The 26,007-nt window shown below is 41.2% G+C and overlaps 5 protein-coding genes across 22 annotated transcripts in view; 3 read left to right on the top strand and 2 right to left on the bottom strand.

Annotated features, from left to right (window-relative positions):
* The window catches only part of LOC123969984 (nuclear factor 1 X-type-like), a 109,129-nt gene extending 98,088 nt beyond the window's left edge, over window positions 1-11,041 (top strand). For 8 of the 13 annotated variants that reach the window (XM_046047806.1, XM_046047809.1, XM_046047808.1 and 5 more), the window contains 3 exons: window positions 445-592; window positions 2,879-2,967; window positions 6,320-11,041. In XM_046047806.1, the coding sequence (XP_045903762.1) occupies window positions 445-592; window positions 2,879-2,967; window positions 6,320-6,334 (252 nt within the window). In that variant the 3' untranslated portion in view covers window positions 6,335-11,041. The remainder of the gene's footprint in view (window positions 1-444; window positions 593-2,878; window positions 2,968-6,319) is intronic. The other 5 variants (XM_046047811.1, XM_046047810.1, XM_046047812.1 and 2 more) reach the window with 1 other exon arrangement.
* A 5-nt stretch (window positions 11,042-11,046) lies between these two features.
* On the bottom strand, window positions 11,047-15,188 carry LOC123969986 (myosin-binding protein H-like). Of its 3 annotated transcripts, XR_006824835.1 has the most exons (5): window positions 15,170-15,184; window positions 14,729-14,859; window positions 12,436-12,609; window positions 12,229-12,354; window positions 11,047-12,134 (listed from the first exon to the last, which is right to left on the bottom strand). XR_006824835.1 is itself a non-coding variant. In XM_046047818.1 (4 exons), exons 1-4 carry the CDS (start codon window positions 14,738-14,740, stop codon window positions 12,075-12,077), a joined length of 357 nt encoding a protein of 118 aa, XP_045903774.1. In that variant the 5' UTR covers window positions 14,741-14,859; the 3' UTR covers window positions 11,047-12,074. The 3 variants fall into 3 exon arrangements, 1 of the variants encoding a protein (XP_045903774.1); XR_006824836.1 differs by lacking the exon at window positions 14,729-14,859 and having other exon boundaries at window positions 12,436-12,594; window positions 15,170-15,188; XM_046047818.1 differs by lacking the exon at window positions 15,170-15,184 and having other exon boundaries at window positions 12,436-12,594.
* On the top strand, window positions 14,896-18,813 carry rnf11a (ring finger protein 11a). The gene is made up of 3 exons (XM_046047815.1): window positions 14,896-15,441; window positions 16,177-16,349; window positions 17,140-18,813. The coding sequence occupies exons 1-3, from the start codon at window positions 15,343-15,345 to the stop codon at window positions 17,309-17,311; spliced, it is 444 nt and encodes a 147-aa protein (XP_045903771.1). The 5' UTR covers window positions 14,896-15,342; the 3' UTR covers window positions 17,312-18,813.
* Window positions 18,814-19,411: 598 nt separating this feature from the next.
* Window positions 19,412-23,586, bottom strand: LOC123969841 (heme oxygenase-like). 2 transcript variants are annotated; one of them, XM_046047563.1, is made up of 7 exons: window positions 23,070-23,586; window positions 21,545-21,681; window positions 21,341-21,394; window positions 20,810-20,921; window positions 20,474-20,689; window positions 20,107-20,379; window positions 19,412-20,014 (listed from the first exon to the last, which is right to left on the bottom strand). In XM_046047563.1, the coding sequence occupies exons 3-7, from the start codon at window positions 21,385-21,387 to the stop codon at window positions 19,820-19,822; spliced, it is 843 nt and encodes a 280-aa protein (XP_045903519.1). In that variant the 5' UTR covers window positions 21,388-21,394; window positions 21,545-21,681; window positions 23,070-23,586; the 3' UTR covers window positions 19,412-19,819. The 2 variants fall into 2 exon arrangements, with proteins under 2 accessions (XP_045903519.1, XP_045903520.1); XM_046047564.1 differs by lacking the exon at window positions 23,070-23,586 and adding an exon at window positions 22,588-22,750.
* Window positions 23,131-26,007, top strand: part of LOC123969840 — a 6,651-nt gene continuing 3,774 nt past the window's right edge. Inside the window, exons 1-6 of one of the 3 annotated variants that reach the window (XM_046047561.1) lie at window positions 23,131-23,304; window positions 23,987-24,139; window positions 24,492-24,531; window positions 24,803-24,912; window positions 25,029-25,085; window positions 25,170-25,553. In XM_046047561.1, coding sequence (XP_045903517.1) covers window positions 23,987-24,139; window positions 24,492-24,531; window positions 24,803-24,912; window positions 25,029-25,085; window positions 25,170-25,553 — 744 coding nt within the window. In that variant the 5' untranslated portion in view covers window positions 23,131-23,304. Of the gene's footprint in view, window positions 23,305-23,370; window positions 23,484-23,986; window positions 24,140-24,491; window positions 24,532-24,802; window positions 24,913-25,028; window positions 25,086-25,169; window positions 25,554-26,007 lie in introns of those variants that run through there. The other 2 variants (XM_046047558.1, XM_046047559.1) reach the window with 2 other exon arrangements.

Genomic DNA, 26,007 nt, shown 5'->3' with positions numbered 1-26,007 from the left:
AACTGCTCATGCACTATGCACACACAGACACCTTTCTCATCTCTAATTATCCCTTTTTTCAATTCTTGCATTGCACTTTAAGTAACTTCCCTTGTGGACAACACATTTTTATTTTCCCCTTGTGTGTTGATGTTCATCATTTTTCCACTTCTTATTTACCTCACTGTTTTTGGCCAGACTGTCTGATATTTGTGTTTGTTTTATTTTAAAACTGTGAGTTTGGTGATTTCTCTTGTCCCTGTGTGTGAGCAGTTGTGTGTTTTAATTTGTCTGATGTACTTCAGACTACTTATGTGGAGACTGTTCGCATCTATCTATAAATAAGTGTCTTACCCTTACATGGGACACTGTGTGTGGGGCTTTATGTGTGTGTGTCTGGCTCCCTGTGCACTGTATATTCTCGGGGTGTGTCCTGCTCACCCTGTCTGTATGGTCCGTCTGCAGCCTAATGGAGGTGGCCAGAGCAAAATGCCGGGCTCCTTCCTGCTGCCTCCGCCACCCCCGGTGGCGCGCCCTGTGCCCCTCCCCATGCCCGACTCTAAAATCATCAGCACGCCCACTGACGGCGGACTCAGCTCACCCGCATCTCCGTGTAAGTCACCCCCGACTCCCACTCCCCTCCACAAATCCCCATTACAGCCCCAGTCTCCCCACACTTCTCACAGAGGCCAGTCCGAACCGATTTTAGGCTGCAATAGTTAGTTCTTAGCTGGCAGCTAATTTGTCCTCCCTTCCAAGCAATAATACATCAAGTGTGTTAGGCTAGCACAGATGTAGCCATCATAAAAGTCCCAGTATTTATGTGCAGTGCAGCTTTTTTCTCTAATCTTGCAGTACCACGACTGAAAAAGCACAGGTCTGGACTTCTACAATGGCTACTGCTGTAGTTATTCATAGTTTAGCTGACCGCCTGCTTCCAGTAAGGTTGCAGTCTGTTCAGTCAAACCCTCAGCAGCCCCAGGAGCTTCACTCCTATTTCATCCATCACATTATGGACAGTACGCCACGGAAATGTACTGTACTGTACTAGCAAGATCCAATTCTGTCAAGGCAGAAGCCACGCCTTTGCCAAACCAGAGATCCTCTTTCAAAATCTCCTGTATCTCTTGCTCTGAAGTTCAGTCTTCTTTTCTCTTTTCATGTCTTTGCAAACCTCCTCAGCCTCTTTCCTCCACCCTTTCTCTTTCCTCAACATCTTTTTACTCTCTCTTTTGCTCTCTCTCTCTCTCTGGTGTTCGGTTTCCTGCAAGCACCACAAGAGGCAGTGTAGTCTCTCTCCCTTCTTTTTGATGTGTTTTGTAGTTTTGGGGGGAGCAGAGCAGGGCCCTGTGCACGTTGCCTCTGTAGCCGCAAGCCTTTGATCAACGCAGACTTTGCATGTCTGTCTGTGACGGCGGCAATACAATCTACCCCCTTCTCTCATTTCTTTTTTGCCTTCCTTTCTTTATTTGATATATTCTCATATCCTCCTTTCTTTGATTCTTTTTTCCTTTTGTTTCTCTCTTTTTTCTTTTTAAGGGAACAAAATTAGGGCAGTTGGCGTGGACTCCAAAAAAAACATCATGCCCCATTTTACCCACCCAATCCCCTCGCCACTTTCACACAAATCTCACAACAATTAAAAATTGAGAACAACAAAAAACATGGAAATCACAGTATAACAAGAACATCCCAATCTCTCTAAACATGAATGATGAAATCTAATCAAACCTGTCTAATTAGTGTTATACTGGGGGAGCGGGAGAGAGGAGTGTCATCAGGGAGCGGTGAGGCTTTGGTTGGTTCCACCCAGACAGGTGCAGTGCGAGAGTCGGGCCATGGGAGAGGCACACCAAGAGGGGGCACTGGACGGAGCAACTGGGGCACCTTCTCCTCCTTTTGTTTTGACTTTTTCTCCTCTTCCTGTCCTATCAACCTTTCATCCCCTCCCCCTTCCAACTCTCTCAGATTAACATATCACTTTATTATTTATTTATATGAACATCTATATAAATAAATATCGTACTTTACGTCTCTTTTCTCATTCCGGTGACTGTTATCACTGTATTTTGGTTTTTTTACCCCCTCTAATTTTGTCTCTGATTATCAAGATATCGTAATTACACACACACACACACACACACACACAAACACACGCATATCGCATATATCATATGGTACACTCTCACCCTCACCCATGCATCAGTTTCCAGCCCTGTCACTGTCACCCCCACACATACCCATCCCCTCAACCTCAATCAAGTCATGCACAGTAAAAGTTCTACTGAGCCGCCATGTTGGAGTCCAGTGAGCACAACTGCCCTAAATTTGATCCTGTGACATCACTGAACGGTGTCAGCTTTGTAGGCAAGATGCTGCTCTTTACCTAATAAATGTAAATGGAGCATTGGTTACAACTGGAAGTGAATACAGTTTCTCCATCAGTCACCCTATTATTAAGTCTACAGTGAATCTTCAGTGGTTTTCTATGATTACGGTGGCTTATTACTGATGCCAGGGGCTGCTGAGGAGTGTCTGTGACTAACAGCGCAGCCATATTTTGGGGAAATAGCTTCTTCATGTTAGCGCTAATCATTACAGACTGTAAATCCCCTTGTTGACCACAGATTAGACGGTTAAGTGAAGGAAAGTAAGAATGACCTGCCCACAGAATGAGTAAATCATCCATGTGACTAATGGGGCATCAGTATGCCTGACCCTTACTGTCTTCTCCCAGTAATGTATTTGACAGTGAATTGTAGTTATAGTTTTATATAGCAAGATAATATTATATTAAAACATATAGATAATGATAACGAGAGCATCAAACTCTACTATGAGCTCGGTGTGTATGTGTATGTGTAAAAGCATGTACACACTTGTCTCTCTCTGTTTATAGCATACTCCACGCCAGGCTCCACAGCTCCCAACCGGTTTGTCGGCATCGGAACACGGGACAACTTTCTGAATATCCCCCAGCAGACTCAGGTACCCCGCCAACCACCCTCATTTAATAACATTCACCCACCCGCCTCTCCCTCCTCCTCTTCCTCCTCTGTTTTTTATGCCATTTTCTTCCTTGTCCCTCATCACCCGCAGATGATACTTTACAGCGCTCCGTTACTGTAGGCATCTTCAGGTTTAATGGGAGAAGCACGTCATTCAGAGCGAAGGCTGTGATACAGAGGCAGTACTCAGAAAATGGCTCTGCATTGGCACCCTGCTACACTCATGTCAGCAGTGTTGAATGTTTTGCCTTTGTTGTCATTCATAACTGTTACATCCATCATTTAGCCAAATCAGTTCCACTTAGATGCTTTTTCCAGAGCTTTCAACCACAGCACACAGTCTTAATCAGTGGATATGGTAGCTCAGTTTAAATTGAGATAGATGTGTTGACATGCAAGCTCAGTATCTGTTATAAGGAGGAGATGTTAAGCTTGCATGTCCATGAAAACATGAAAAAATGAGCAAACTCATCTGCTAATGAACACGGTGTTATATGGTTGAAAGCCCTGGAAAAAGCAAGCAAGTGGACCTTGAATTGGTATTGTTTAGTCAAACTAGTTCCAAGGTTAAGAATCCATGTCAAACCTTAAAAATGCTTTATTACAAGTTAAATCCAGTTTTTAAAGCTTCTTTTGCAAAACGATTGTGTTTGTTTGAGTTGACATTGAACTTGTCCACATCTCACACACTGCCATCTTTATAATGCTTGCAGAGTAATATTATAATGGGACAGGGGGAAGAAATATGTCACAAGGACAAGATATTGGCGAAAAATTGTTTGCAAAACTGCCCACCTACATTGACACAAAGTGTTGCCCATGTATCAAGGCCTTTAGTTTCAGTATTGGTTTACAGTGTCTGTACCACAGTAGTTTCCCCACAGTGAATGTAAGCAGTGCCAGTTAGTTTCAGCTCCAGCAGTGTTGATTTATCTCCGCTCGGCCCCACAGCGTGTATTAGTGCAGCGTGTGAGGCCAGTAGTGAACTACATTGTGGTTTCAGCTTTGGCTGCGCTCTGCCACTGGGCTGCAGTGTCTTGGGCCTCCTCCATCACCAACACAACTTTTCTCATTAGGGGCTAACCGCACCTGCCTGCAGCCAACTCGGCTCTCCTGTCCTTCCCACATATGGAAACAATCTGCATTCCTCCTCGGCACAGCTCTGCCCCCCCAACCACCACCACCTCATGCATCAGCAGCCCACCCTCCCTCTCTTTCTCTCTTCCTCTCTCCTCCTTCTGCTCCCTCTAGTATTTTCGAGCTCCCCACCTGCACCACTCTCCCACAGATGTAGCCCTGGCATTAAGGGGACATCCAAACACTATCCAAATGTGTGTGAGCGCGTACACACACACACACACACACACACACACACACAAACACAAACACACACACGCACATATACTTCAGCTGTTTGCCAAAACTCTTGCCCCTCATTTTCTCTCCTAAAAAACAACAGGGCTTTTACAGCAACTTACATCTGTTCAGAACGCTTATTATCTCCTGTTATTGCTTATCAAACATTGTTGAAAAATGTCCACTTTGAATATTTCTGCCGAGTTTACGCCACACACAGCGAGAACCTGGCCACTGGTATCGACTGCTCCCAGTTAGCTGAGCCTAGTAGGTCAGTAACAACCCCAGCCAGAGTGAGTAACAGAGGTCTCTGCCTATCCTGCTGTTCACTGGCATATGGAGAGGTTCAGACGATGGCCCTGCCAGCCCGCCTAGCCGCCTGCTAGCCAACTAGCCAAGACAGAGGGAGAGAGTCTTCCCACTGCTGTCAGGACCAGAAGCAGAGAAAAGCTGGTCTGAGGAGCTCTCTGGTGGTGAGACCTCAGCCATGCAGGAAGAAAGAGGGAGATGGGGGGACGTGTATGAAAAAAGTAGGAGGGACTGAGAGAAACGGAGGGAAAAAAGAGAGAGGGAGTTAGTCGAAGCTCGCTGCACTCCACAGTCACGTCCCGGCTGTCTGGTTGCCCACAGCAACCAGACATGATGTCATAGGCAGTTGAACTTGGACTTGAAGGGGGGTTAGAGAGAGGGGGTCACTTTCCAGTGCCAAGGATTACACTGGGAGAGCCGGAGTGAGGGAGGGAGAGGAAAAGAGAAGGGGGTTAGGGGAAGTCGGAGCCAGGAGGAGGAGTTATCTGCAAACACCAAAGAATCATGGGTAGGATGGAGGGAGGCAGAGGTGGTGGAGGATAGATGGAGGTTAAGGGGGGTTAAAACTCTCTCTGGGTTTGCTAGAATGGGGGGACAACAGACAGTTTGCTGTTAAAGGTGGGGTGATTCGCTGTTCTCCACGGGGCTGAGGCCTGTGGAATGTCAGCGGCAGCCAAAACAGCTCGGCCTGTGCCAAAGCCTCCACTCTGCCCTCTTATCAAACTCAGAAACTGGATCCCTGGAGTAGCTTGCCCTCAATAGCTTTACAGTGTAGCCTGAGACCACTCAGGCCCACAGAGCAGAGACATATTAGGAGGATCGCCTTACATGTAAACTGGTAGCGCATGGCCGAGCAGTTATAGTACTGTGTTAGCTCATTTGAAAGCCACTGAGGCCGATAGAAAACCTGCTGCCCTAATGCTATGTGTCGCAGTTGTAGAAGTGTTTTCAATGAGTTAAACGCCACAGTCAGCCCTCTTAAAAACAGCAAGTGGTGAAGTTAAGGTAGTAACTTTTTTGACACTGTATGGGACAGGTGAGCTCAGGAAGTACAATAAGTGAGGGAGAAAAGGAGTAGTAGGTGGCCACCTAGTGGATAAAAGATTACTTGTACAAGTGGTTCCCAACACTTGTAAACCCTGTTAAACAAAGCAACCTCTTTATGTGACAGCTTGCATATGCCTCCTGGTTGTAAGCAGTTCAACCACAGATTAAGTGTATTTTTCATTTAGTTTTTAGAGTTCTGAAAATGTAAAATTATCCAGTAATTTGCTAGAAAGAAAGAACTTCTGAAAAAAACCCACAGAATTTTATGTTACAGAAATATGTTTTCTGAACCCTCAAATTTATTTTGTGAACCTTTGTGGGGCTCCTGACCCCAAGGTGGGGAATTACACCATGCTTTAAAGTCCACTGTGTAAGAGGCGGTTCTGTGTTCATTCCTTTTCATACTCTGTTACTGTATGTCCCACCACTTCTACCACCTTCATTCATACCAATAACACGTGTGTGTGTGTGTTAGCAGGAAATTTTCTCTTTTCCTTCTTGTTTTTTTTTTTTGCTCTGCAAGCTGCACCTCTAGACTGATGAGAGTCAAGACTTAATTTAAATGTAAATCTGCCAATGTTGTTTAAAGACTAATGTTTTCTTTTCTTTTTTCCCCACAGTCCTGGTTCCTCTGACAAGGCCTCTCTGAATCCAGAGCTAAAATTGTGTCATGAAAATTGGAAATTTGAATAACAAACACATCACCGCTGATTAAGAACAGACTGTTGACACTAAAAGGTCTTTCTCTCTCGCCAACACTATTCAAAGTACTACTACAGAACCCCACCCCAAGAGGAACAGGAACGTTCATCCCCCTTTATGCAGGAGGCTTCAGTGAGATTGAGTGGACAGACGCAGAATGCAAAGAGGAAGATGGAACTGTCTCACACACACCATGAAATGTCAGAAAGGAAAACACAATATGGCAACCTGACAAATGACCAATTATACATTTGTTGTTTCTTTTTTTTTAATGATTTTTTTCTTTCATTTTGTTGTCTCCATAATGAAAATCCATGCATTGGCTGAGAGATCCAAAAAAATATATAATAGTGGTAAATGGTGTAGTCGTGTTGTTGAAAAGATTGCCACCCAAATTGCACGCCTCCATATCTGTGTATTTTTTTCCACGTACCTCTTCTCCAGTTGCATGGTCCCACCTGTTCCCCCTCTCACCCCACCTGCAGCTCAGTGCTGCCCCGGGGTCCAGACCGTAACCACAGCCACATGCCTGTGTGTCGCCAGACTCTGCCGCTTCATTCGCTCAGCCCTGAGCCTCTTTTCATTTCCAAGTGGCCAATCATGGTGACACCATCCGATGGTGTGACATATATGCACTAAGTGGCTGGTCTTTGTTTACCTGTCAAAGTATCAGGGCGTCCTGCTGTGGGAAGAGTGATAGCGTTGAGGCGAGTGCAAGCGAGTGAACACACGACAGACAGTCATAACACTAATTTTACATGTGCTCTTTCGTCCCCTCACCTATGCACTATTAATTTTTAATAAGGGATGAACAGTATTGCACATCGATGGTCAGACGAGCGATTAGAGAAGCGAGTCGAGGCTGGCTGCCACTGCAGGGATGTGGTCGTACATTCAAGTCTAGGCCCTGAAACGCAGCGCACATAACACACACACACACGCCTGCAAACAGCACATACAGTCTTCTCCAGAATAGTCTGTCACACAACCACTCATAGTATCATTTTCTTATTATTAATAGGTATGGAATTTAATTTACAGTAATGCAAACGCAGCATCAGCTTCATATTATTAGCTTTAATTTTGTTTGTAGGTGCTCCTTTTTTTTGCCAGGATTGGTTTTGGTTTTGTCTCACTTGGATTGTTTTAACCATCTCTTGCATGTCATAACACTCTTTCTTTAGTTTGCCGTAGCACGTTAAGTATCATGCTCAAATCTCAGCGAAACAGATTTCAACAAAACGGTAACAGCAGTTTCTCAAATCTCTCACGTATGGACAGCACATTAACAACAGCTTATCACATGCATCTCTTGCATTGCTTCACCATGTATCCCTTAGTCCAGTCACACCGAAACCCTGAGGACTACAAGCGCGCACACATAAAATGCACACTAACACCACCAACAACCTGACAAAAAAGGGAAGCCTTTTATTTGGTTCTCCAGACTGCCTTTGTTAATGGTTTTTCATTCACTTAAGATTTGTCTTTTTAATTTGAGCTATTTTTCTATGTAAATGTTCACATTTAAATTTGCTATTGGTATTATTTTCATCATGACACAATCCAATAAAAGCCGACCTCACAAAATAACTGGACTGCCTAGCTGTTGGTTCTATTTTGCAGGGATAGTAAAGAGGGCTGAGGACCTGTCCTCAGCCTCTCTAGTAACATTAGCTCTATGTACTAAAACATATATCAAGACTATAACAATATATGAAAGTGCCTCTGTATTCCCTTCATGCAATTAGTAATAAACTTGACTTCAGGTTCTCTTCCCACATATAAGCTAAAGCTACAGGGAATGGTAGCGTTGGTGCGTGTGGAAACCATTGGCCGAGGACAGATCTTTATAGAGGACTGCAAACCTTTTTTTGTAAAGACAGAGAGAGAGAGATCTTATACATATATATTTATGATATATGCTCCTTTTTAACGTTTACTACATGAGCTGGTTGGCAGTCTAGTTATTTTCTGAACTCTCACCACCACCCCACCCCCACCACCCCAAACTTGTTTCAGTAACACCACCTTACTGTTAACTAGTACGGATCAAACGACACACGCCATCTGCAGCGCAGCATTACAATACCTAGATGAACATGTCAAAAATCGACAGTAGGTGTGAAGAAAAAAAAGTGTTTGTTTTTTGATGGAAAGTATTATTATTGAAAAATATGTGTCGATTGAGCCACGTGCAATGCATTGGGTAGATCATTGTGTTTGTCTGTTAGAGATTTTTAAGAAAGCTAAGAGAAAAGAGGAAAAAAAATGTATTTTGTTTCAAGTCCATAAGCTCCAGGACTCTAAACTAGAGGGCCATGAAAATCCTAGTCTTTGTAAGTTGGGGGTATTTGTTTTTATTTCCTTTGTCTCTTTTTTAATGTTTTATGTGTAATCAGTTGTTTATAAAATTGTGGGAGGGCTGAAGGAAAAAAAATTCTACACAACTTGAGAAACAAAATTCTCTATCATCAGATGAAAACTGGTGCTTTAACACTATAAAGTACACTCAGAACTATTGTAAATGAATGGTAATGAACAAAAATAACAGACCATTTAGGAAACAGCATTATTCCTCTCTCTATTTTTATCTTCTTCTATTTGTATTGAGTGGGGGGAGAGGTTCCTATTCCTTAAGGTTGTGACACAAAAGGCATTTTGGTTCAACCTTTAGAAGAAAAAAATAAAAACCTATTCTGTCAAGCCTAAGAAACTGTTCAGATAACATACCCATGCACTGCCTGAAACTCACCAGCAAGAAACAAATCAAGCCTCCCAATTCAACTCATTTTTATCACATAAACTTGCATAAATACATGACAAGTTCCTCCTTTTACTGCGGGAGATGCTTCACATCCAGAAGTCTTTTATTCCCACGATCATCTTGATATATTTAGCTGGATAAATTTCAGCAGGTTGTGTTGAGACCCACATGCAATGGAAAGAGTATTAGGTTTGAACCTTCTGTCTCCTGCACAGATAACAAGACACCGAAAAGGGGCAAAAAAAAACATACAAGGTAGCTTCGAATCAGGCAAAGATATGACGTCTGAACCATTTATGAAACAGGCAGCAAGGTGAGCCTCCCCCCTGCCCCCCCCCCCCCTCCTCTGTAAATGACTCTTATAGTGCTTGTGCTGTAGTGTATAGTTTCCCAGCAGTTAAAGGTTGTCCCTTAAAAGTGCCTTTTGTTCACAGACTCCATTTTGTAATCCAGATCGCCCCTTTTTTTTCGAAATGGCTCGAGGTAACAGGTTGCCCCTGAGTGCTGCGAGGAGGTGAAAAAGTAACCCATTCAGCGCTCAGGGACGTTCCCCCCCTCTGCCTTCGAAATGAATCCCCCTCCATTGTACCTCCCCTATATCCTCTCTTCCTTTTCAAAAGCCGTATATATATATATATAAATATATATATATAGTACAAAAGGAAACTGGTGTGAATTAGTTCTTTACTTTTTATTGATAAATGATGACAAAAAAATGTTTTGAAAAGGCAAAAAAACTTGTTCTCGTTCAGCTCTTGCTTTTTTCTTCCCCTCTGTCTCCACTGTCTGTTTTCTCTTAGACACTGGAGTAGTCTGTAACTGTGTGTCCGTCACTCTCCGTCTCTCTCTCTCTCTCTCTCCTGCCCTCTCCACTGTTGAAGGTGAGGTGAAAAAAAAATTGCCGAAAAACTTTTGTCTGAGCAGAATGCAGTTAGCTCACATGTTATTCTTGTCTGTATGCTTCACATTGTATTACCCATACCCATCTTCTTCAGCTTCTCCATTCAACAGCTAATGTAAGTGAACAAATTACGCTGATGGGCTTTCGGGGGTGTCCTTCGGTGGGTTAGGACGGGATGACAGGGGTTTGGGTTGAAGAGGTTTACAGAGAAGACTAATGGGGTCGAGAGAGCTGGATGGACTGCTTTTGGGATGTTAGAAAGAGGCTGCTTTGACTTGGATAATTTGCTCTTTTTGTTTTAGCTATTTATTCTTGGCTTTGTTTTTACCCCCCACCCCACCCCTTTTTTGTGTTTCCTTTTAATTTGGATTTCTTTTCATATTTGCTATCAGGGTATGCTGTCTTTTAGGCTGTCTTTGAGGATGCCTTGGACTGTAAATGAAAGCTACAAGCACCTTATAACCGGACTTGTCCTGCACGAGGCTGAAAGAGGGGGGTTGCATTTCCATGACAGATCCCACATCCAAACCAATCTTTTAAAGTGAAGTTGTTGTTCACAGTGGGTTTTCACATAGTGAAACCTTCAGCAGTATTAGCCATTTACAACACACCAACCTGACAGATAAAAGGCCAGCATGAACCTGAACTCAGATCTGAGGATTCAGGAAAGTCCCTCCATTTTTCTCCTCTGACCACCTCATGCTGGACTGCTCCGTATCTTTGTTCTGTTATTTTGTTCTTTATCTTAAGTGTGTATGGTTATTGGTGTAATAGGCAGCACCCTAGGCCCCTAACTCCCAGCTCTTTTACGCCTCTGTCTACGCCCTCAGCGCAGCACCACTTCTTTGTGAGAACACCCCCAGAGCTCTAGGTGAAATGCATGTGTTAATTACAGTTTCTTTTCCATAAGAAGAAAAACACAGTTTGAGAAGAGCAGCACCTGATTGAATAAAAAGGATGTTCTTGACTGTACCATCTTGCTGTGCCATGCCTTTCTTTATTTCTATAAACTGGAGACAAATCAGCTGTTAATAAGCAAATGCCAGTTTACTTGTGTATTGGGTAAATTGCTGAAATTTGTAACAGATTCATGCTTCCCAGAGGATGAATTGTAAGATTTAGCACCATCAGCAGGTTAAATATTTAATTTGTCCAATACTTATGCTAAACTAATAACATTCCCATCAGTCTCAGCAGTATTGTTTGATGCTAATTTGCAAATTTCATAATGCATAACTGAGATGGAGAAAATAGTAAACATAATACCTACTAAACATTAGCATTGCCATTGTTAGCATGCTTATGTTTGCATGATGCTCAAAGCACCAGTGTAAGTAGAGCTTCACAGAGCTGCTAGCATAGCTGTAGACTGTTTGTCACATCCTACATACAGACATTTTATACTTTAACAATATAGCAGGCTCGAGTTTTATTTTTGGAAACATCTTGGAAAGTAAAAAAATAAAAAAATAAAAAACTGGTCTAAATGTGCATTTAAATACTTTTTTTTTTAAATCCCGGGCATTGCAACTGTACATACAAATTATGTACTCCAATCTCACAGAAAATACCATAAATAAAAAGGTGTACCACGACTTTGTACATAATGTAGAGATATCCTCACTTTTGGCCTGAGTATGAGCTCTGGAACCAAACAACTCAGCAGAGATCACGAATCAAGATTCTGTTACTGCACAGCCTATTTTTCCACCTCAAATGTTTTCAGAAACAGTGATAGCGGCAGCAGCAGCAACACATCCAAGTGTAATCTGTCACCCAGCTATATGTGTTTTTAGGCTTAGTTTGGTTCAGAGTTTCTCTGAAAAACTCACTATAAAGTGTATGGCTGACATTTCTATAGGCAAAAGCTCAATTCTCAGCTGTAAGTAATGAGGATAATGGTGACTGAAGCGTGTTACACCATGTTACACTATTTCATTGCAGTTCACCACAGCATTTTCAAGTACTGGTAAAAGTAGATTCCTTTGTTTTTAAGTAAAGTTGCTCAGGGCTTCGTCTCATCCTGGTCCATCTGAACAGCTGCCTCATCTTGTTGCTCTGTCACCTTGAGACAGAAAGAAAAATTGACCAGTTATTTCTTATGTTGTATGTGATGTGGACAGTAAAAACAATGGAGTATCTACTTAAAGATAATCTACCGGTGGAGCAGTTTCCTGCACTGGAGCGCGTTTCTCTTCACTATCAGAGGGATTGTCTTTTTGTCCTTGTGATGATGGAGACTCAAGTCCATTTTGCTCTGGGAGCGGTGGTGAAGCAAGTGCATCCTGGGTGTTGGGAGATATCACAGTATGATCTTTTAGGGGTCTAGCACCAACATAAATCCAGATTATGGAGCAGACACTTACCTCTGCATGATGTAGAGTCTCCGGTGAAGGACTCGTTTCTTGGACTGGAGGGCATTGGCCAGAAATAAATGGTATTGCAGCATGTCCAGGGCATGGTGGAGGACCAGGCTGATTTCCACAGGGTGGAGGAGGGGGTGGCGGTAGTGGAGGAGCTGTGGCCTAAATGTATGAAGACTGACATTAGCGAAAGCAGTGAATTTTCTGCTTGGTCCTTTTGGAAATGTAAACTATGGTACTGGCATTGTCTGTTCACTCAATAATTACACATAAACAGGTTTTTAGGGCTGATTCTAATATTTTCTATAATAACTGTGTTTTTAAAGCAAAAGACAAATAGAGGACCCCAGCATCCAACCACAGGTTCTGACTTCAGTCTGAGGGAAGATACCTGGTATCATAAGGATGTGCATCGTTAGGATTTTATCTATACTACTACTCTTTTGATACTTATATTGGGTTTGGTTCTTTATTGATATCAGTTCTTTTTCATTTCTAAATAATTGCTTTTTAAAAAATAATTAAAAAAAAAAAAAAATAATCAGAACAGGATTAGAAATTATTATTTAAAAAAGAATGAAAAACTCAGACGTCAGCATCAGTCCTTCCTCCTTTCTCTGTGCGAAAAGTGTGTGCTATGGGGAGTGACAGAGTCAGAGCCAAGATATCAAACATAGCTAGATTGCTGTGCTGTATTCACATGTGAATAAACTTTTCTATGTGAGGTGACTAACTGAAATTATTATATTAAAATGAAAGTAATATAGAGTTCTCTTCCACAATTACATACCTGCCTCCAGATCATAATATAGGGAGATAAAAATTACAGAAAATCTCATTGAATAATTACAGAATAAATAAAATGTATTTTGAGTTTGGCTGGTGAGAAGTTTCTCTGATGCACGCTGGTTTGGACCCTGCAACTTTACTACTGACTAGTGAAATTTGAGCAGGTCATAATGTTAATAGTCATTGTGTGTAGGTTTTGAAATGTGTGAATTTGGCAACTGCTACAGGTAGAATTAAAAAACAACACCCACACCCATGCCACACTGCTGAAATTAGTAAGCAACCTATCACAAGTTCTCATCTCAGGGCATCATATACCGACGATTTGAGAAAGAGGTACAAAGCGTAGTTATCGCACCGTCTCACAGAGATGCTTTGGGGCGTCCCGTACAGACCGGAAGTGCTAGTTATCTAGCAGTAGCTAGCTAGCTACGTTCGTGATAAAGGTGTTGACAGCCCCCCGAAGCCCCTACCCTTACCACAACCATCAGAAATGTTAGTACCTAAACCTAAATCACTGAGTTATGCATGTCGACCCTACAGCTGCGCACAAGTAGGGTTAGCCTCCCTTGTGTTGCTGCAACGTAGCAAACGGGGGCGTTTTATACGGACGTTGAAGGGTACCTTTAGCCAGGCTTTAGCGTAAAATCGTATATGAATCATTAAACATTGTTAAACTAAAAAGTAGAATAATTTATTTTGTTTTCCATTGAGTTGTTTAGATCTCGTGAGATGACTACAGGAACACCTCTCATCCAAAGCACAGTGGGAAGCCCAATGAGTCTGTACTTGATGGAGAGTACTTCAAGATCAGTTACTAAAAATATTTACTAGACATTTTAGCTAATAAACAAAAATTAACTGTCCATCTGGGAAGTAATCTGGCTCCAAAGTACACATATATTGCAAGAAATTGAAACATGGAGTCACTGCTATCGCTCTTATTCCTGCAAGCGAGCAAGCTCAAATCCCTCTTCTCTCATTACTCTCCTTGTTACATCAATTTCTCTTCTTTGCTTGCTATTAGCTCCATGCAGGAAAACGATTTTGTAGCATGCATTCTCAAATTACACAATTGTTTATAGTAGTAGACAGATGTAGAGCCCTACATCACTGTTGTGGTGAATAGCTGTACATGGATCTATGGATTTATTTGAATGTGATATCAGGAGGCCTAGCTTATTACGTTACACAGTATAAATACAACGCGGCAACAGTAAGGCCAGGCTTCCCCGCGGGCAGGACTGTTAACGTTGATGATGCTGCCCGTCCGACACATGCAGGCGTTTAACTACTTAACGTTACACATTCTCATGGTATTCTTGTTATTATACCTCAGTTCTGAAATGGCTTTTGTCTTTTTGGCAATGTAAAATCAAATGACTAAAGTTTATAATATAAAAGCTAACGTCCCTAGTAAGCTAGCTTTGAAAACAGCTCGTTAATGCCTACCAAAAATGAACACATCAACATCATAGAAATACATAAACCAACACGTTTCACCCACTTTATGCTGCATTGTCTGTCTCTCGGCCAGTGACTGCGTTGTCGACTCAAACAAACCTGGGCACCCAAATATATTGCCCGCCCCCCTCTGACTCTGATTGGCTTAGCCTGACGATGACGTTTCTCCCGTAGCTTTAGTTGAAAGAAAATACGAAACAGTTTCAATCAAAGATAAAATAGGGTTTTCTATTTTACTTTAAATTTCTTAACATATATATATATATTTAAATTTTAAAATTCTCCGATTTCATTCTGAATGTCTGAGGAGCATATCAATGAAGGCGGAAGTCTAGTGTTTAGCAAATCATATCAATTTCCGGTTTGTGTTTTTGTAAACACAAGAAGCCTACAAACCGAGCAGACACGCAAAAAATCACTTCGCTGTGACGGTTAAAATTTATGTCACCAGTAGTTTTATAGCTCAGCATTCGGCGTTTATTACGTGAAGAAAGCGACGTCGGTCCTCCAGTTGATTTTCCGTCAGGCTCTTCACGGAATGACAAACAACAAACTATTAGCTAACAGCTAACCTAGCTACGCTAACGTCAAGCCTGATCGTAACGTCTCTTGTCACCCCAACAACGAAGTGGACATTCTCATGGTGGCCTCAGTTCAATGGGGAACTGTCTGTTTTCACAAGGTGCGGATGACCTGTCGCTGCTGAACGAGTCCGAGGGGGGCAGTCTGCCCGGAGAGCCTCCGCCGCCCTACCAGGTGAGCTGCTGGGATTTAAGTTAAAGACATTCTGGGGATTTAAGAGCAAGTCACCTCGGTAACTTTAATAAGTCATAACCATAGACTGTATATAACCATAGTGTCCATTAATCAGTGATTATTATTATTTATTATTCACACTATTGAGGTACCACAAGACGATGCCGTTCGTTAAGTTTATTTTATTTTAATATAGTAGTTAAGTTATTTTTCTCAGAGTTACGCTCGTAAGAAGAAGTGGACAACATAGTTTTTATTTTTCATCAGAACCTCTATAATGCAACATACACTATTTAAACTTTGGATAGTGCTGAAAATATTATTGGTAATTTGGTTATGGTAGCTGGTACAGGCATACTCACACTGTGCTGAACATGCAGGAAGGTTGAATCTAATCTTTAAAATATTGTTACAACCAAAGTCCTAGACAAAAATACCAAGACTTACACAACAGTGCTTTTATATCATCCAAATACTATTCAGATGGCCTGGCTCTGTTGTTGACAGAATCACAGAAATATTGCAGTGTCTGATTTCCTCAAAACGACTTTCAAAACTTGAGTTTGCTGAGTCATTTGGAGGAAACCAGACACTGCATGATCTGGTTGACAAGTATCTGCCTCAGAAATCCAGTATCTGTCAGGCTCTAATGCAAAGGGGACATTGACAATTCCCCCCTCTGTGAAGACTCGCTTCATCGATGACGAAGGTTATTTTCTGTTCCTTCAAATTCAGGAGCGCATCCAGCCAGTGCCAGTGTACCATCCCACCCCAGGCGAGAGTCGTCTGGCTTACCAGCTGACCGAGGAGGAGCAGGTCCGTATTGCCCAGCGAATCGGTCTCATCCAGCACCTGCCCAAAGGCATCTTTGACCCGGGCTCTGACCCATCTGACAAGAAAGTTAAAGAGTGAGTCTTAAATAGGCAAAACTCATTACAGTATTTGTTTTTGAGTTCTTCCCCTATTTATTTTTTTAAATGTACTTATTTCTTATTGTTTTGATAGATCACAATGGACTGGATTAATTTTAGTAAACATTTTTAAATAAAGCCGTAGTCAGAGCCTTTGGATAGATAGCTTGAGTGGGATCATGTCATATTGAAGGAATTAAGTGCTTACTGACTAAAATAACAGAGTCGACAAAATAATGCTTTGTATAACAAAATTGTTTATAGTAGTAGACAGATGTAGAGCCCTACATCATTGTTGTGGTGAATAGCTGTACATGGATCTATGGATTTATTTGAATGTGATATCAGGTGCCTATCTTATTAGTAAATTAGCTTCCAGTGCTTCAACATGAAGTAGTCTAAAATAAAGGAACAGTGTACCCCAAAACACTTTTTTTTAACATCACCTCACTCCTGTAAATCTCATCCTTAAGCCTATTCAAGGAAGATGTGTTTTGGGCAAAATTATGTAGTTATTTTATTAAAAAATATACATTTAATGATTTCCAAAATCATTACTTGACACACATTTTAGGTAAAGTTACCATTGGTTAAAATTAGTGTTTAGATTAATGGGGAAACGTTCATTTTTAATGATGCTTTTGGATGTTTTATTGTATTGTGTGCTATATATTGTGTCTTAGCCTACACGTGTTCGAAAATCTATAAAAGTGATTAACCTGACCTAATTTTACTAATATCATTGTCATTGTCATACTTAAAAACTTGCTGCTTCTCTCTCCTGCAGGTGTGTAATCTGCATGATGGATTTTGAGTACAGCGATCCCATTCGGTTTTTGCCCTGCCTTCATATTTACCACGTGGATTGTATTGACCCCTGGCTGATGCGCTCCTTCACCTGCCCCTCCTGCATGGAGCCGGTAGATGCAGCCCTGCTGTCCTCTTACGAAACCAACTGAGCAGCCTCATGACGGCTGCTCCCGCCTACAAGTAACTGCACCTTTTTTAGCCAAAGCTGCCCAAGCTGTTCAGACAGGCAGCCAAGGTGATGTGGCATTATGCAGATGTTTGGAGGTTGTTTTAGGATGCAGACAGATGTTGAAAACTGTGACCTACAGTACAATGCTTTGGTCTGATATGCACCTAATTGGGCTTAGGAAACTTTTTGCCTTTTACAGTAGGACAACGTGCCAAATCAAGCTAGATGAAGAATATGAAAAGCTGTACACGTAGCAGTATGTTCTAATTTAATTACATTTTTATGGTAATTAGATGCATATAAATTATCTTCCCCTTTCAAGACATAATGTGCAATATGTTATCATTGGAGAAAATTGGTCTTGATCAAGTGGGCATCATTGTTTGTGAGAAAAGCTGGTGAAAACATGAAATGCAGTTGATTCAAATAAACCTTTGGCCTTGAATGTTACAAAAACACAGGCCTCTCTACTGAAATGTCATCAAAACGTAGAAAATTTACATTTTTCTGAGTAAAGATATGCTATGAGGTCCCATGAACCTTCATGTCTACTGTGTCGTGAGATAAATAGGTGTAATTTCAGCTTTTGAAGATTGAATATGTTTGGTTTTTTTGACTAGGGTCTTGTTGTGTGCACTGTAGTTATTTTACCTTTGAAGCTGCTTTTATTAATGTGGATCTGTTTTTTGGCTTTTCCACAATATGGATCCTCTCCTTTACTTTGCCTTGAGTTTGTGCTCTGTGTTTTGATTTAAACATCAGTCTTTAGTGTGTCCTTTTCATTGTTTACCGTCAGAGACATTTACGACGACAAGATATGCTGTGCAATCCCCCTTAAGGCACCTTGAGATACCCTTCATCTGCCACTTTGTAGCTTTTAGATTTTGTAGAGGATTGTGAGTTTTTATATGTGTGTGTTGGTTTTTCTTTTTTTTTATTTCTTTTTAGGGGACGGTGGTTATGGATAGGCATGTCGAGGTAACATTGTGAATTAACCTTGTTATAGTTACCTCTCTCTTTCTAGTTTGAAGCTGGTTTTGTCTTGTGTTGATTGCCTTACAACAAGTGATGCATTTCCAGAGCTCCGGGGATGCTTAGAAACTACAGCATAACAAAGGAATGTATCTTGAATATAAAGCTTTCTTTCAGCTTTTAAAGATTTGGACAGTATGCTTGACAATAAGAGGACATTTCTGATTTACTCAGGCTGCTGTGCCTTTCAAGGTTGAGGTAAGCCAATTCCTGTGATGTACAATCGTTTCTCACATGACTTGTATTTTCATTTTAGTTGTCCTCTAGGGGGAGACGGATACCAGCACTGTATTGATTTGTGTCACTATGAAATAGGCCTAGGGGGAAGCCAGAAGTTTGCTCTGGCTGCTGTTAACAATCATTTTGTGTTTTAATTTGTAATGTGTGCCACTGGTGCACAGGTTTATAGGAAAACCATGAAACCACAATAAAAGTGGATACCAAATTTTACACAAGTATGGTGTGTTGTGTCAGTAATGTGTTAAATTTGAAGAGGTCGCATGGCAAAAAAGCATGCTTTCGTTTAACTTTTTTATTTTATTTTTTTATAGTTCCTCCTTACCTTATATAAAAGCTAGCATTGGCAGAACGCAATCACACAACAGCTGGAACACTGTTTACTGCCTCTAGCTGATGACTGGTACCAGCTTTTTTCAATGAAATGCCTTACCTACCTATTTATAAGATTTTATTTATAGAACTGTCCTGGATATAGTGTAGTAGTTAAATTACAAGTATTTACTAATACTGATTTTATACTGTCAGTGTTGAAACAAGTCATCAACGTGTGGATTGACAGAACCTAAATCAACATTGGATTTGATTGTCTAAACGGAATCTTTCCCAGTGTTTTACCAGGAAACAATATAACACCAAAAGTCAAATGAACAGCAGGCACATGGTCAGATGCCAGAACATGAGTGCAAATGTCAACCAGCTGGGCCCCGAACAACAACAACAGCAGCAGTTTCATACCCCTTATAAGAATCTTGCATGCATGAGCTGTGCCAACTACAGACAAATACTAAACAAAATTGCAAGAGTGTACTTTCATTCAAGAAAAGATTTTATTAAAAAGGTAGTATATTTGCCGTATTAAAAGCACACATATTGCACATTTTTATGCACATTGGACAACAGTGTTAGACAGGAAATTCATGAATACATATTACAAATGTGGTTCTCAGTCAAATTGCTAAAATAATACACAGTATTTTGTCATTTACAGACCGTTAAAATTATAACCAGATAAAGCTTTTTAATAGTCTTACAGCACAGAAGCAAATATCAGAATCAACTTTATTAACCAGGTATGTGTACACATACGAGGAATTTGACTCTGGATCGTCCATTTCTCACAATCTTCTTACTTATACAATGATAAAATGAGACACTACAGTATACACAATATCTTACAACCTTAACAGCAACATACCCAATACATAGTATTTCTTGTCTAAAAGGAATAGATTCCCATACTGACTGTGACCAGAGCCACAAAAAGTCCCAGGACCAACCTGAGCAGTTGGTTGGTTTTGATAATGGCTCCGGGGATCTGGAGTGTCTTTGCTGCTGTGTTACCGGAGTGTGTCACGCAGTTCTGCTGCTTGTTTTCAGTGACATTCAGCGTCTTCTGTAAATCATCAAAGACCTATAAAAACAAAGGCAAGACCGTCAATAAGCTGCAAGTTCAGTGGCCCTCAAAGTGTTTTCTCGCTCTGCTCAACCATCATCGCTCTGTACCTGAATGTTTAACTCGAAGGCTCTGACAGCCTCCTCCAGCACGCCGTTCCTCTCCTCCTCCGTCAGCTCCACACTGTTCATCCGGCTACGGTACAGCTGTTTGAACAGGTTGGGGCTGGACACACCAGGGAAGGCAAAGAACGACAGACCCTCGCTGCTCTTCAGCCCCATGGACTTCTGGGCAATTCGACCCAGGACCTGCCCTCCAGACAGGTCACCGAGGTACCGGGTGTAAGCATGGGCGATCAGAAATTCAGGGTTTTCTTTACCAATCTGGGGGGAAACAGGGATGAAGAGTGTTATTTCAGTATCAAACAGTAGAGAAACGACTGTGCGTGTAATATATGTATAATATAATCAAACATACCTGTCTGAGTCTGTGGCAGTATCTTTTAGTGGCCGCGGGGACAACAATCTTCTCTCTCCAGTCCCGGCCGTAGAAGTATTCCAGGTCTTTTTCGATGGCCTCCAGCCTGGCCAGCTCAGCTGGAAAGTAAATGGGTGTGACACCAGGGTGGTTGGAGTTCCTGTCCAGCTCTTCCTCCAAGGCCTGGTAAACCTCATGCAGTGAGCACAGGAGGAGCTGAGGAGGAGGAGGAGGAGGAGGAGAGGTGGTCAGACAAAAATATCACAGTAGCCAATACAATACGATGAGGTATGCAATAAAAACAGATTTAAAATATGTTGGGCTGCACTATATTACCTTGTACTGTTCCAGGGTGACTTTTCCCCTCTGGAAGCTCAGCATCAGCTCTGTGTTTTCTGCCCTGACGTGACTATCCTTTGTCACCTTTTTGATTTGTTCTGACAGATCTCTGCAAAAAGAAAATGAATTTAGATCAGTACAGCCGGGTCAGTTTCAGTTGGGTCAAAAAACAGGTACTGCCTGACCACAGCTTTGTTTGACTTAAGGACACGCAAGAATTTGGGACTCCAAAGTACAAAAGATACATTATGTGAATACATTACTGCACCTATAGATGTTTAACATAGTTGATAAAACTTTACAAGCACAAACAAAGTCAGCGCATACAGGAGTAGAAACCGTACTGCAACACAAATGCAGATATGATCATCCTAACTCAGTGTAGATTCTTTTCTAAGATACTTACAGTTTGAACACAATTATGTGGGAACATTTTATGGATGAGTATTACAAAGCCCAGTGGTGAAATGTGAATGAGTTAGGAAAAAGGATTTAGAGATACAATAAATCACAGCAGCTCATTCTTACCTGTCAGTCATCTGCTCTGCTGGTGTCTGAGTCTTCTCTGTCTCCATTGTGGCCCTGAAAAATCACATTTGTTCAGATGTCATAAAAGTGCCTTCTGCAGGACATACACATTATGTACACCAACATTATATTTGGATTCAAGAGTCAGAAAGAGGTTGTGAAATTCAAAGTATGACAAAAACAGGAATGTAATGTTTTACTCACCAGTTAGGATGTAGTTCTGTAGGTTTTGTAGTTTGGTCTATGTCCACACCAATTCACTGTTTTCTCTCCGATTGTGGCGTACAGTTTGGGCTGTGTCCCCTTTTATACGATCCTCCTCTGTCTCCTCCCTCCAGCGGCTGAATGAAAACAAGAACCTCAGCGTCACAAAACCTCAGCTAAACATGATATGGCAACTTCAGCAAAAACAGTAGGAGGGACTGATAGTTAACATGATGCAGCAACCAGCTTGGAAAAGTTCTGAGGGAGGGACTATGGGACTTAGCATGAGTAAGGAAGTTTTTAGTAATGCCCAGGAAAACCAGAATGGGGAGGGAGGAGGGCTAAACGTGACAGCGCAGCTTTGGAATTCCAAAGTTTAACACGACGAGAGGAGGAGCCGACTCTAAACATGACTGTGTGAGTTTCTGAAGGCAGAGAGGGAGGAGGTGTTTTAACAGTGACTAATGGTAGGCAAAAAACAATCACATGATTGTGTCAACACTACACCAGCGGTTTTCAGTTTGTCAAAAACATGTACAAGTTTAACCACTTTTAGATTAGCCTACTGATAAGTCTGTCACATGAAAAGAAAAGCATGAGCAGCGGAGACTATTGGAATTATATTAGGTAGTTAGGTAAATTTTATTTTGTCACAATATAACAGGTTGTAGAGTAAAAATGGTGAAACGTGCTTCTTTAAATGAATTTGTTCACATTTTATTGTTATTATTATATATCCTAAACCCAGCGCTAAAAACGGTTGGGATTTAAGTTACACTGTTATTGATGAAAATGTAAGCCAACAATTGAATTCATATTATTTTTGTAACTGCCGTAAAACAAATCAAGCCAACAGTCACATCATACTTGAATGTCCTGTTGGATGCTTAAACTGACACCCATATGTGATTGTGACATGCTCTTAAATGGTTACGTAATGACTTGTGATACACTATACTAGCAATCTAATACTGCTGAAAATGAGGACACCTGAACATTACACCCACATGTGATTGTTTTCATCTCATTTCAAAAACATGGACCTTGATATGCTGCTTCCACTTTTATAAGAAGGCTTTCCATGAGAGTTTGAATGTGGCTGCAGGGATTTGCTCCCATTAAGCCACAACAGCATCAGTGAGGTTTGGTGATGAGGAATGTCTTGCAGGTGATGTCCCCAAAATCCATCCCAAAGGTGTGGGATGGGGTTAAGATCAAAGCTCTGAGCAGGCCAGTCATGTTCTTTCACACCACACATTTTGGCATGGGTGCATGTCATGTTGAAACCAAACTGCCTACACCAAAGCAAATGAAAGTAGCAACAGGGTTGTCTCCATAATTTAGGCCATAAAGTCGGCTATAATTACCCCCAGCTCCATATGAAAAACATTGATATAGAAATGAATGATGTCTAGTGAAGTCTACAGCAAAATAGTGGAAAACTGAATTCTTAAGCATAACCTACCCATATTCAAAACATATCGAGAGGGGAATTTAATGTGAAAAGTGTTCCGAATAACCTCACCTGCTCAGTCAGCTGCAGCAAGGCATATTAATAAGTGACCTATTAAACCAGTTAACTCTCACTCCAGCTCCAGTCTTAACATGAATCAGCAGAGATCCAGGGAGGGAGAGACTGGGGAAGCGCTAAACGTGACTCAGCAACTTTTCCTTCACACGGTTTAGACCCGTGACCGACATACAGTTGACACGTCGAGTTCACCTGACGTTATCGGGGAAAGATACGGCCCGAAATTAAGGTTGTTATCATATGTTGTTAGCTACATGTTAGCTCGTTGTTCAGTCAACAAAAGCTAATATGTCCTACACGAAATGAATGAGCGTTTAGCCTAGATTCAGGCACAACGTTGCAGTTAACTGTCGCTGTAATGTCGACGATAGACTTTGAACTTGAAACGTTAACATGGCGAAAAGAAGTGTTAGTAGCTGTTGACCAAAACTGTTGGTGGAGCAGATAGTCCTACGTTTACTCCATATTATTGGTAACATTAAAGCCGACTCTCATATAAGTTAGCTAACTTGTTTACTGCATTAGTACGACCTCCTACCAAACACCTAACGCCTCACTAGTTCCTCTCCATTCTATTTAGAATGACATAAAGTTACCACCAACCATAGTCCTGTGGCTAAGTCGCTATTTTCAAACATGTTTTTTGTGTCAGAATACACTAAGTTAAACCTTACTTTTTGGTCTGACATAGATCTTAACAAATTACAACAGAGCCAGGCATAGCGTCAAAATAAACTACTTTTTTTAATGAAAATGTCTTTAAATCATACTTTAAAATTGATTGAATTATTTCTGAAGTTACACTTTGTTCTCCTTTGCATTGGCGGTGCTTTCCATTCAATTAATTCCAATGGAGCTTCATTAATTTTACTGCTTCTGAGTCACTGTCCTTCTCATCCCTGGCTCTCTAGATGGGTGATGAAGCAGACCTAATGAGTGGACTCAGCCAGAGAGAGAAGAAGAGGTCCTACAAAGACTTAAAGAAGGATGTGGAAGAGACTAAAAAGGATTTTAATGAACGTAGCACCAACAGGCTTTACAAGGCGGATCCTGAGCCTGCGCTGGTACATAGAGGAATGTTAGAGAAATAGTTGACAATTAGGTTTTTCAATTTATGTTTCATCTGCGGTACATTATCAACAGTTGTGGGAAGGGGTGTGACAAATAAGTTCTGCTTTGTAGCAGCCTTTTGTTGCCAGTTAATGCTGTGTTTGTGTGTGTGTAATTTAGGCTTTGATTTTGCAGTTTGGTACGCACTGTTCCATTTACACAGTTATCGTTACGTATTAATGGTAACTCTCTTGCAACATAGCTTACCACATATTGCAAAATTGATACCATTGTTATTTTTAAATGTTATGATTTACTTGAATTCCTAGCACCAGTTGTGATATCTTATTGTTCATGTTTTTTCAGGAACCAAAAGGCTTGCTCAACAGCAAAAGACAACACTCTGGTAAGGTGCTTTTCAGGCATGTGTATATCATGTGTTAATAGCTGAAGAGGTTTTTATATTGTAACTCGCAAATCCATCATGGCATAATATAATATGTCTCTGTGGTAAATGGTGAGCAAATTTCAGCTAAACCCGTCGTGACTAATAATATGACCACAGTGCAATCAAAGGGTGAAGGCAGGACACAAGATGAATAGATGGTTAACATTATTTGTATTGTTTAATATATAATATATATAATATGTATATATTAATACATGACACATTTCAGATTATAGTGGAGCTGAGGCTGAACTTTATGGAGCAGTGTCCTCTGGCTTCCTCCCTGCTTATTCGGTCTGTTTGCCCCAAGACAGATTGGGGATAAGAGGAGTAGAAGAGGTGAGAGAACAAATGAAATGGAAAACACAGGATTACATTTTAACGATTTAAGCTGCCTGTTATTTCATTCCTTACATACTCTCACTCATGACAAATGTGTGAACTTTCTCTTCCAGGATAGCCAAGACAAGTTGTTGCATTCATGTTGCACAGCAGAGGGCAGCAATGATCAGGTAATTATCCAGGAAGTTGTTCAAAGTATACTTCTACTTTCACTTTTATGCAACATAAATTTTCTACTTTTCTGTTTCTCCCAGGCAAGTCCAAACTCCATGTTGGAGTACTGCGTGTATCTAGATAACCAGCACAACATGGCAGCCTGTCCCGTTGCCAGGACTTTCACCCCTCCTGCCACTCCAGTAACCCACAGGCCATGTCCGTCCATACCTGTTCCTAGTTCAGTGACAGCCATTGCTTCTACAATGAGCTCTGTGGTTAATCCCATGCTATCAAGCCCAATGACTGACACCTGTAGTCCCAGTAAATCTATGTGCAGTCCCACCGGTTCAGCCTGGGACACTCTCAGATCCACATCCAGGAGTTCTGGCTGCTCTGACCGGGACCCTGTCATTGCTGCAGCTCACCTACACCTGTTGGGGGAATCATTGTCTCTGATTGGACACCATCTTCAGGAAACAAATGTGAGTAAATTCATTGTAGAAAAAAACCTGAGGCTTGATTTCTATTGAGTACTGGTCTGGGATGCTTAAACTTTTGATTTTATAAGCATATTACATTGATAATAGAGAGGCTGTGCCTTTGAGTCTTTGAGCGCAAATACAGCGAATAGAGACAAATAGTGAATACAGCTCACTTTACCAGGCATCCAGGGTTAACCAGACCAGACAGAAAAATGTGACAAAATACATTGTGGAGCTGTCAAATGCACCAAAACATTGCTACTACTACAAATTTTGATTAGTTACAACTCCCAAAAGTTAGCTAGTGTGCACAATTATAACTAGTATTTTCTGTTGCATTATTTCCATTTTATTTGCCATACCATACAATACAGTACCAAAAAAAGCCACAGGGCACAATAAAATTAGACACATTTGTAGTGTGAACAGTTTCTGAAGGTGTGTGTGTATATAT

Source organism: Micropterus dolomieu, linkage group LG04, assembly GCF_021292245.1.
Source record: "Micropterus dolomieu isolate WLL.071019.BEF.003 ecotype Adirondacks linkage group LG04, ASM2129224v1, whole genome shotgun sequence".
Taxonomy (NCBI): Eukaryota; Metazoa; Chordata; class Actinopteri; order Centrarchiformes; family Centrarchidae; genus Micropterus; species Micropterus dolomieu.
The sequence above is the reverse complement of the archived record's forward strand: the minus strand, read 5'-3'. Positions and strand labels throughout refer to the sequence as shown.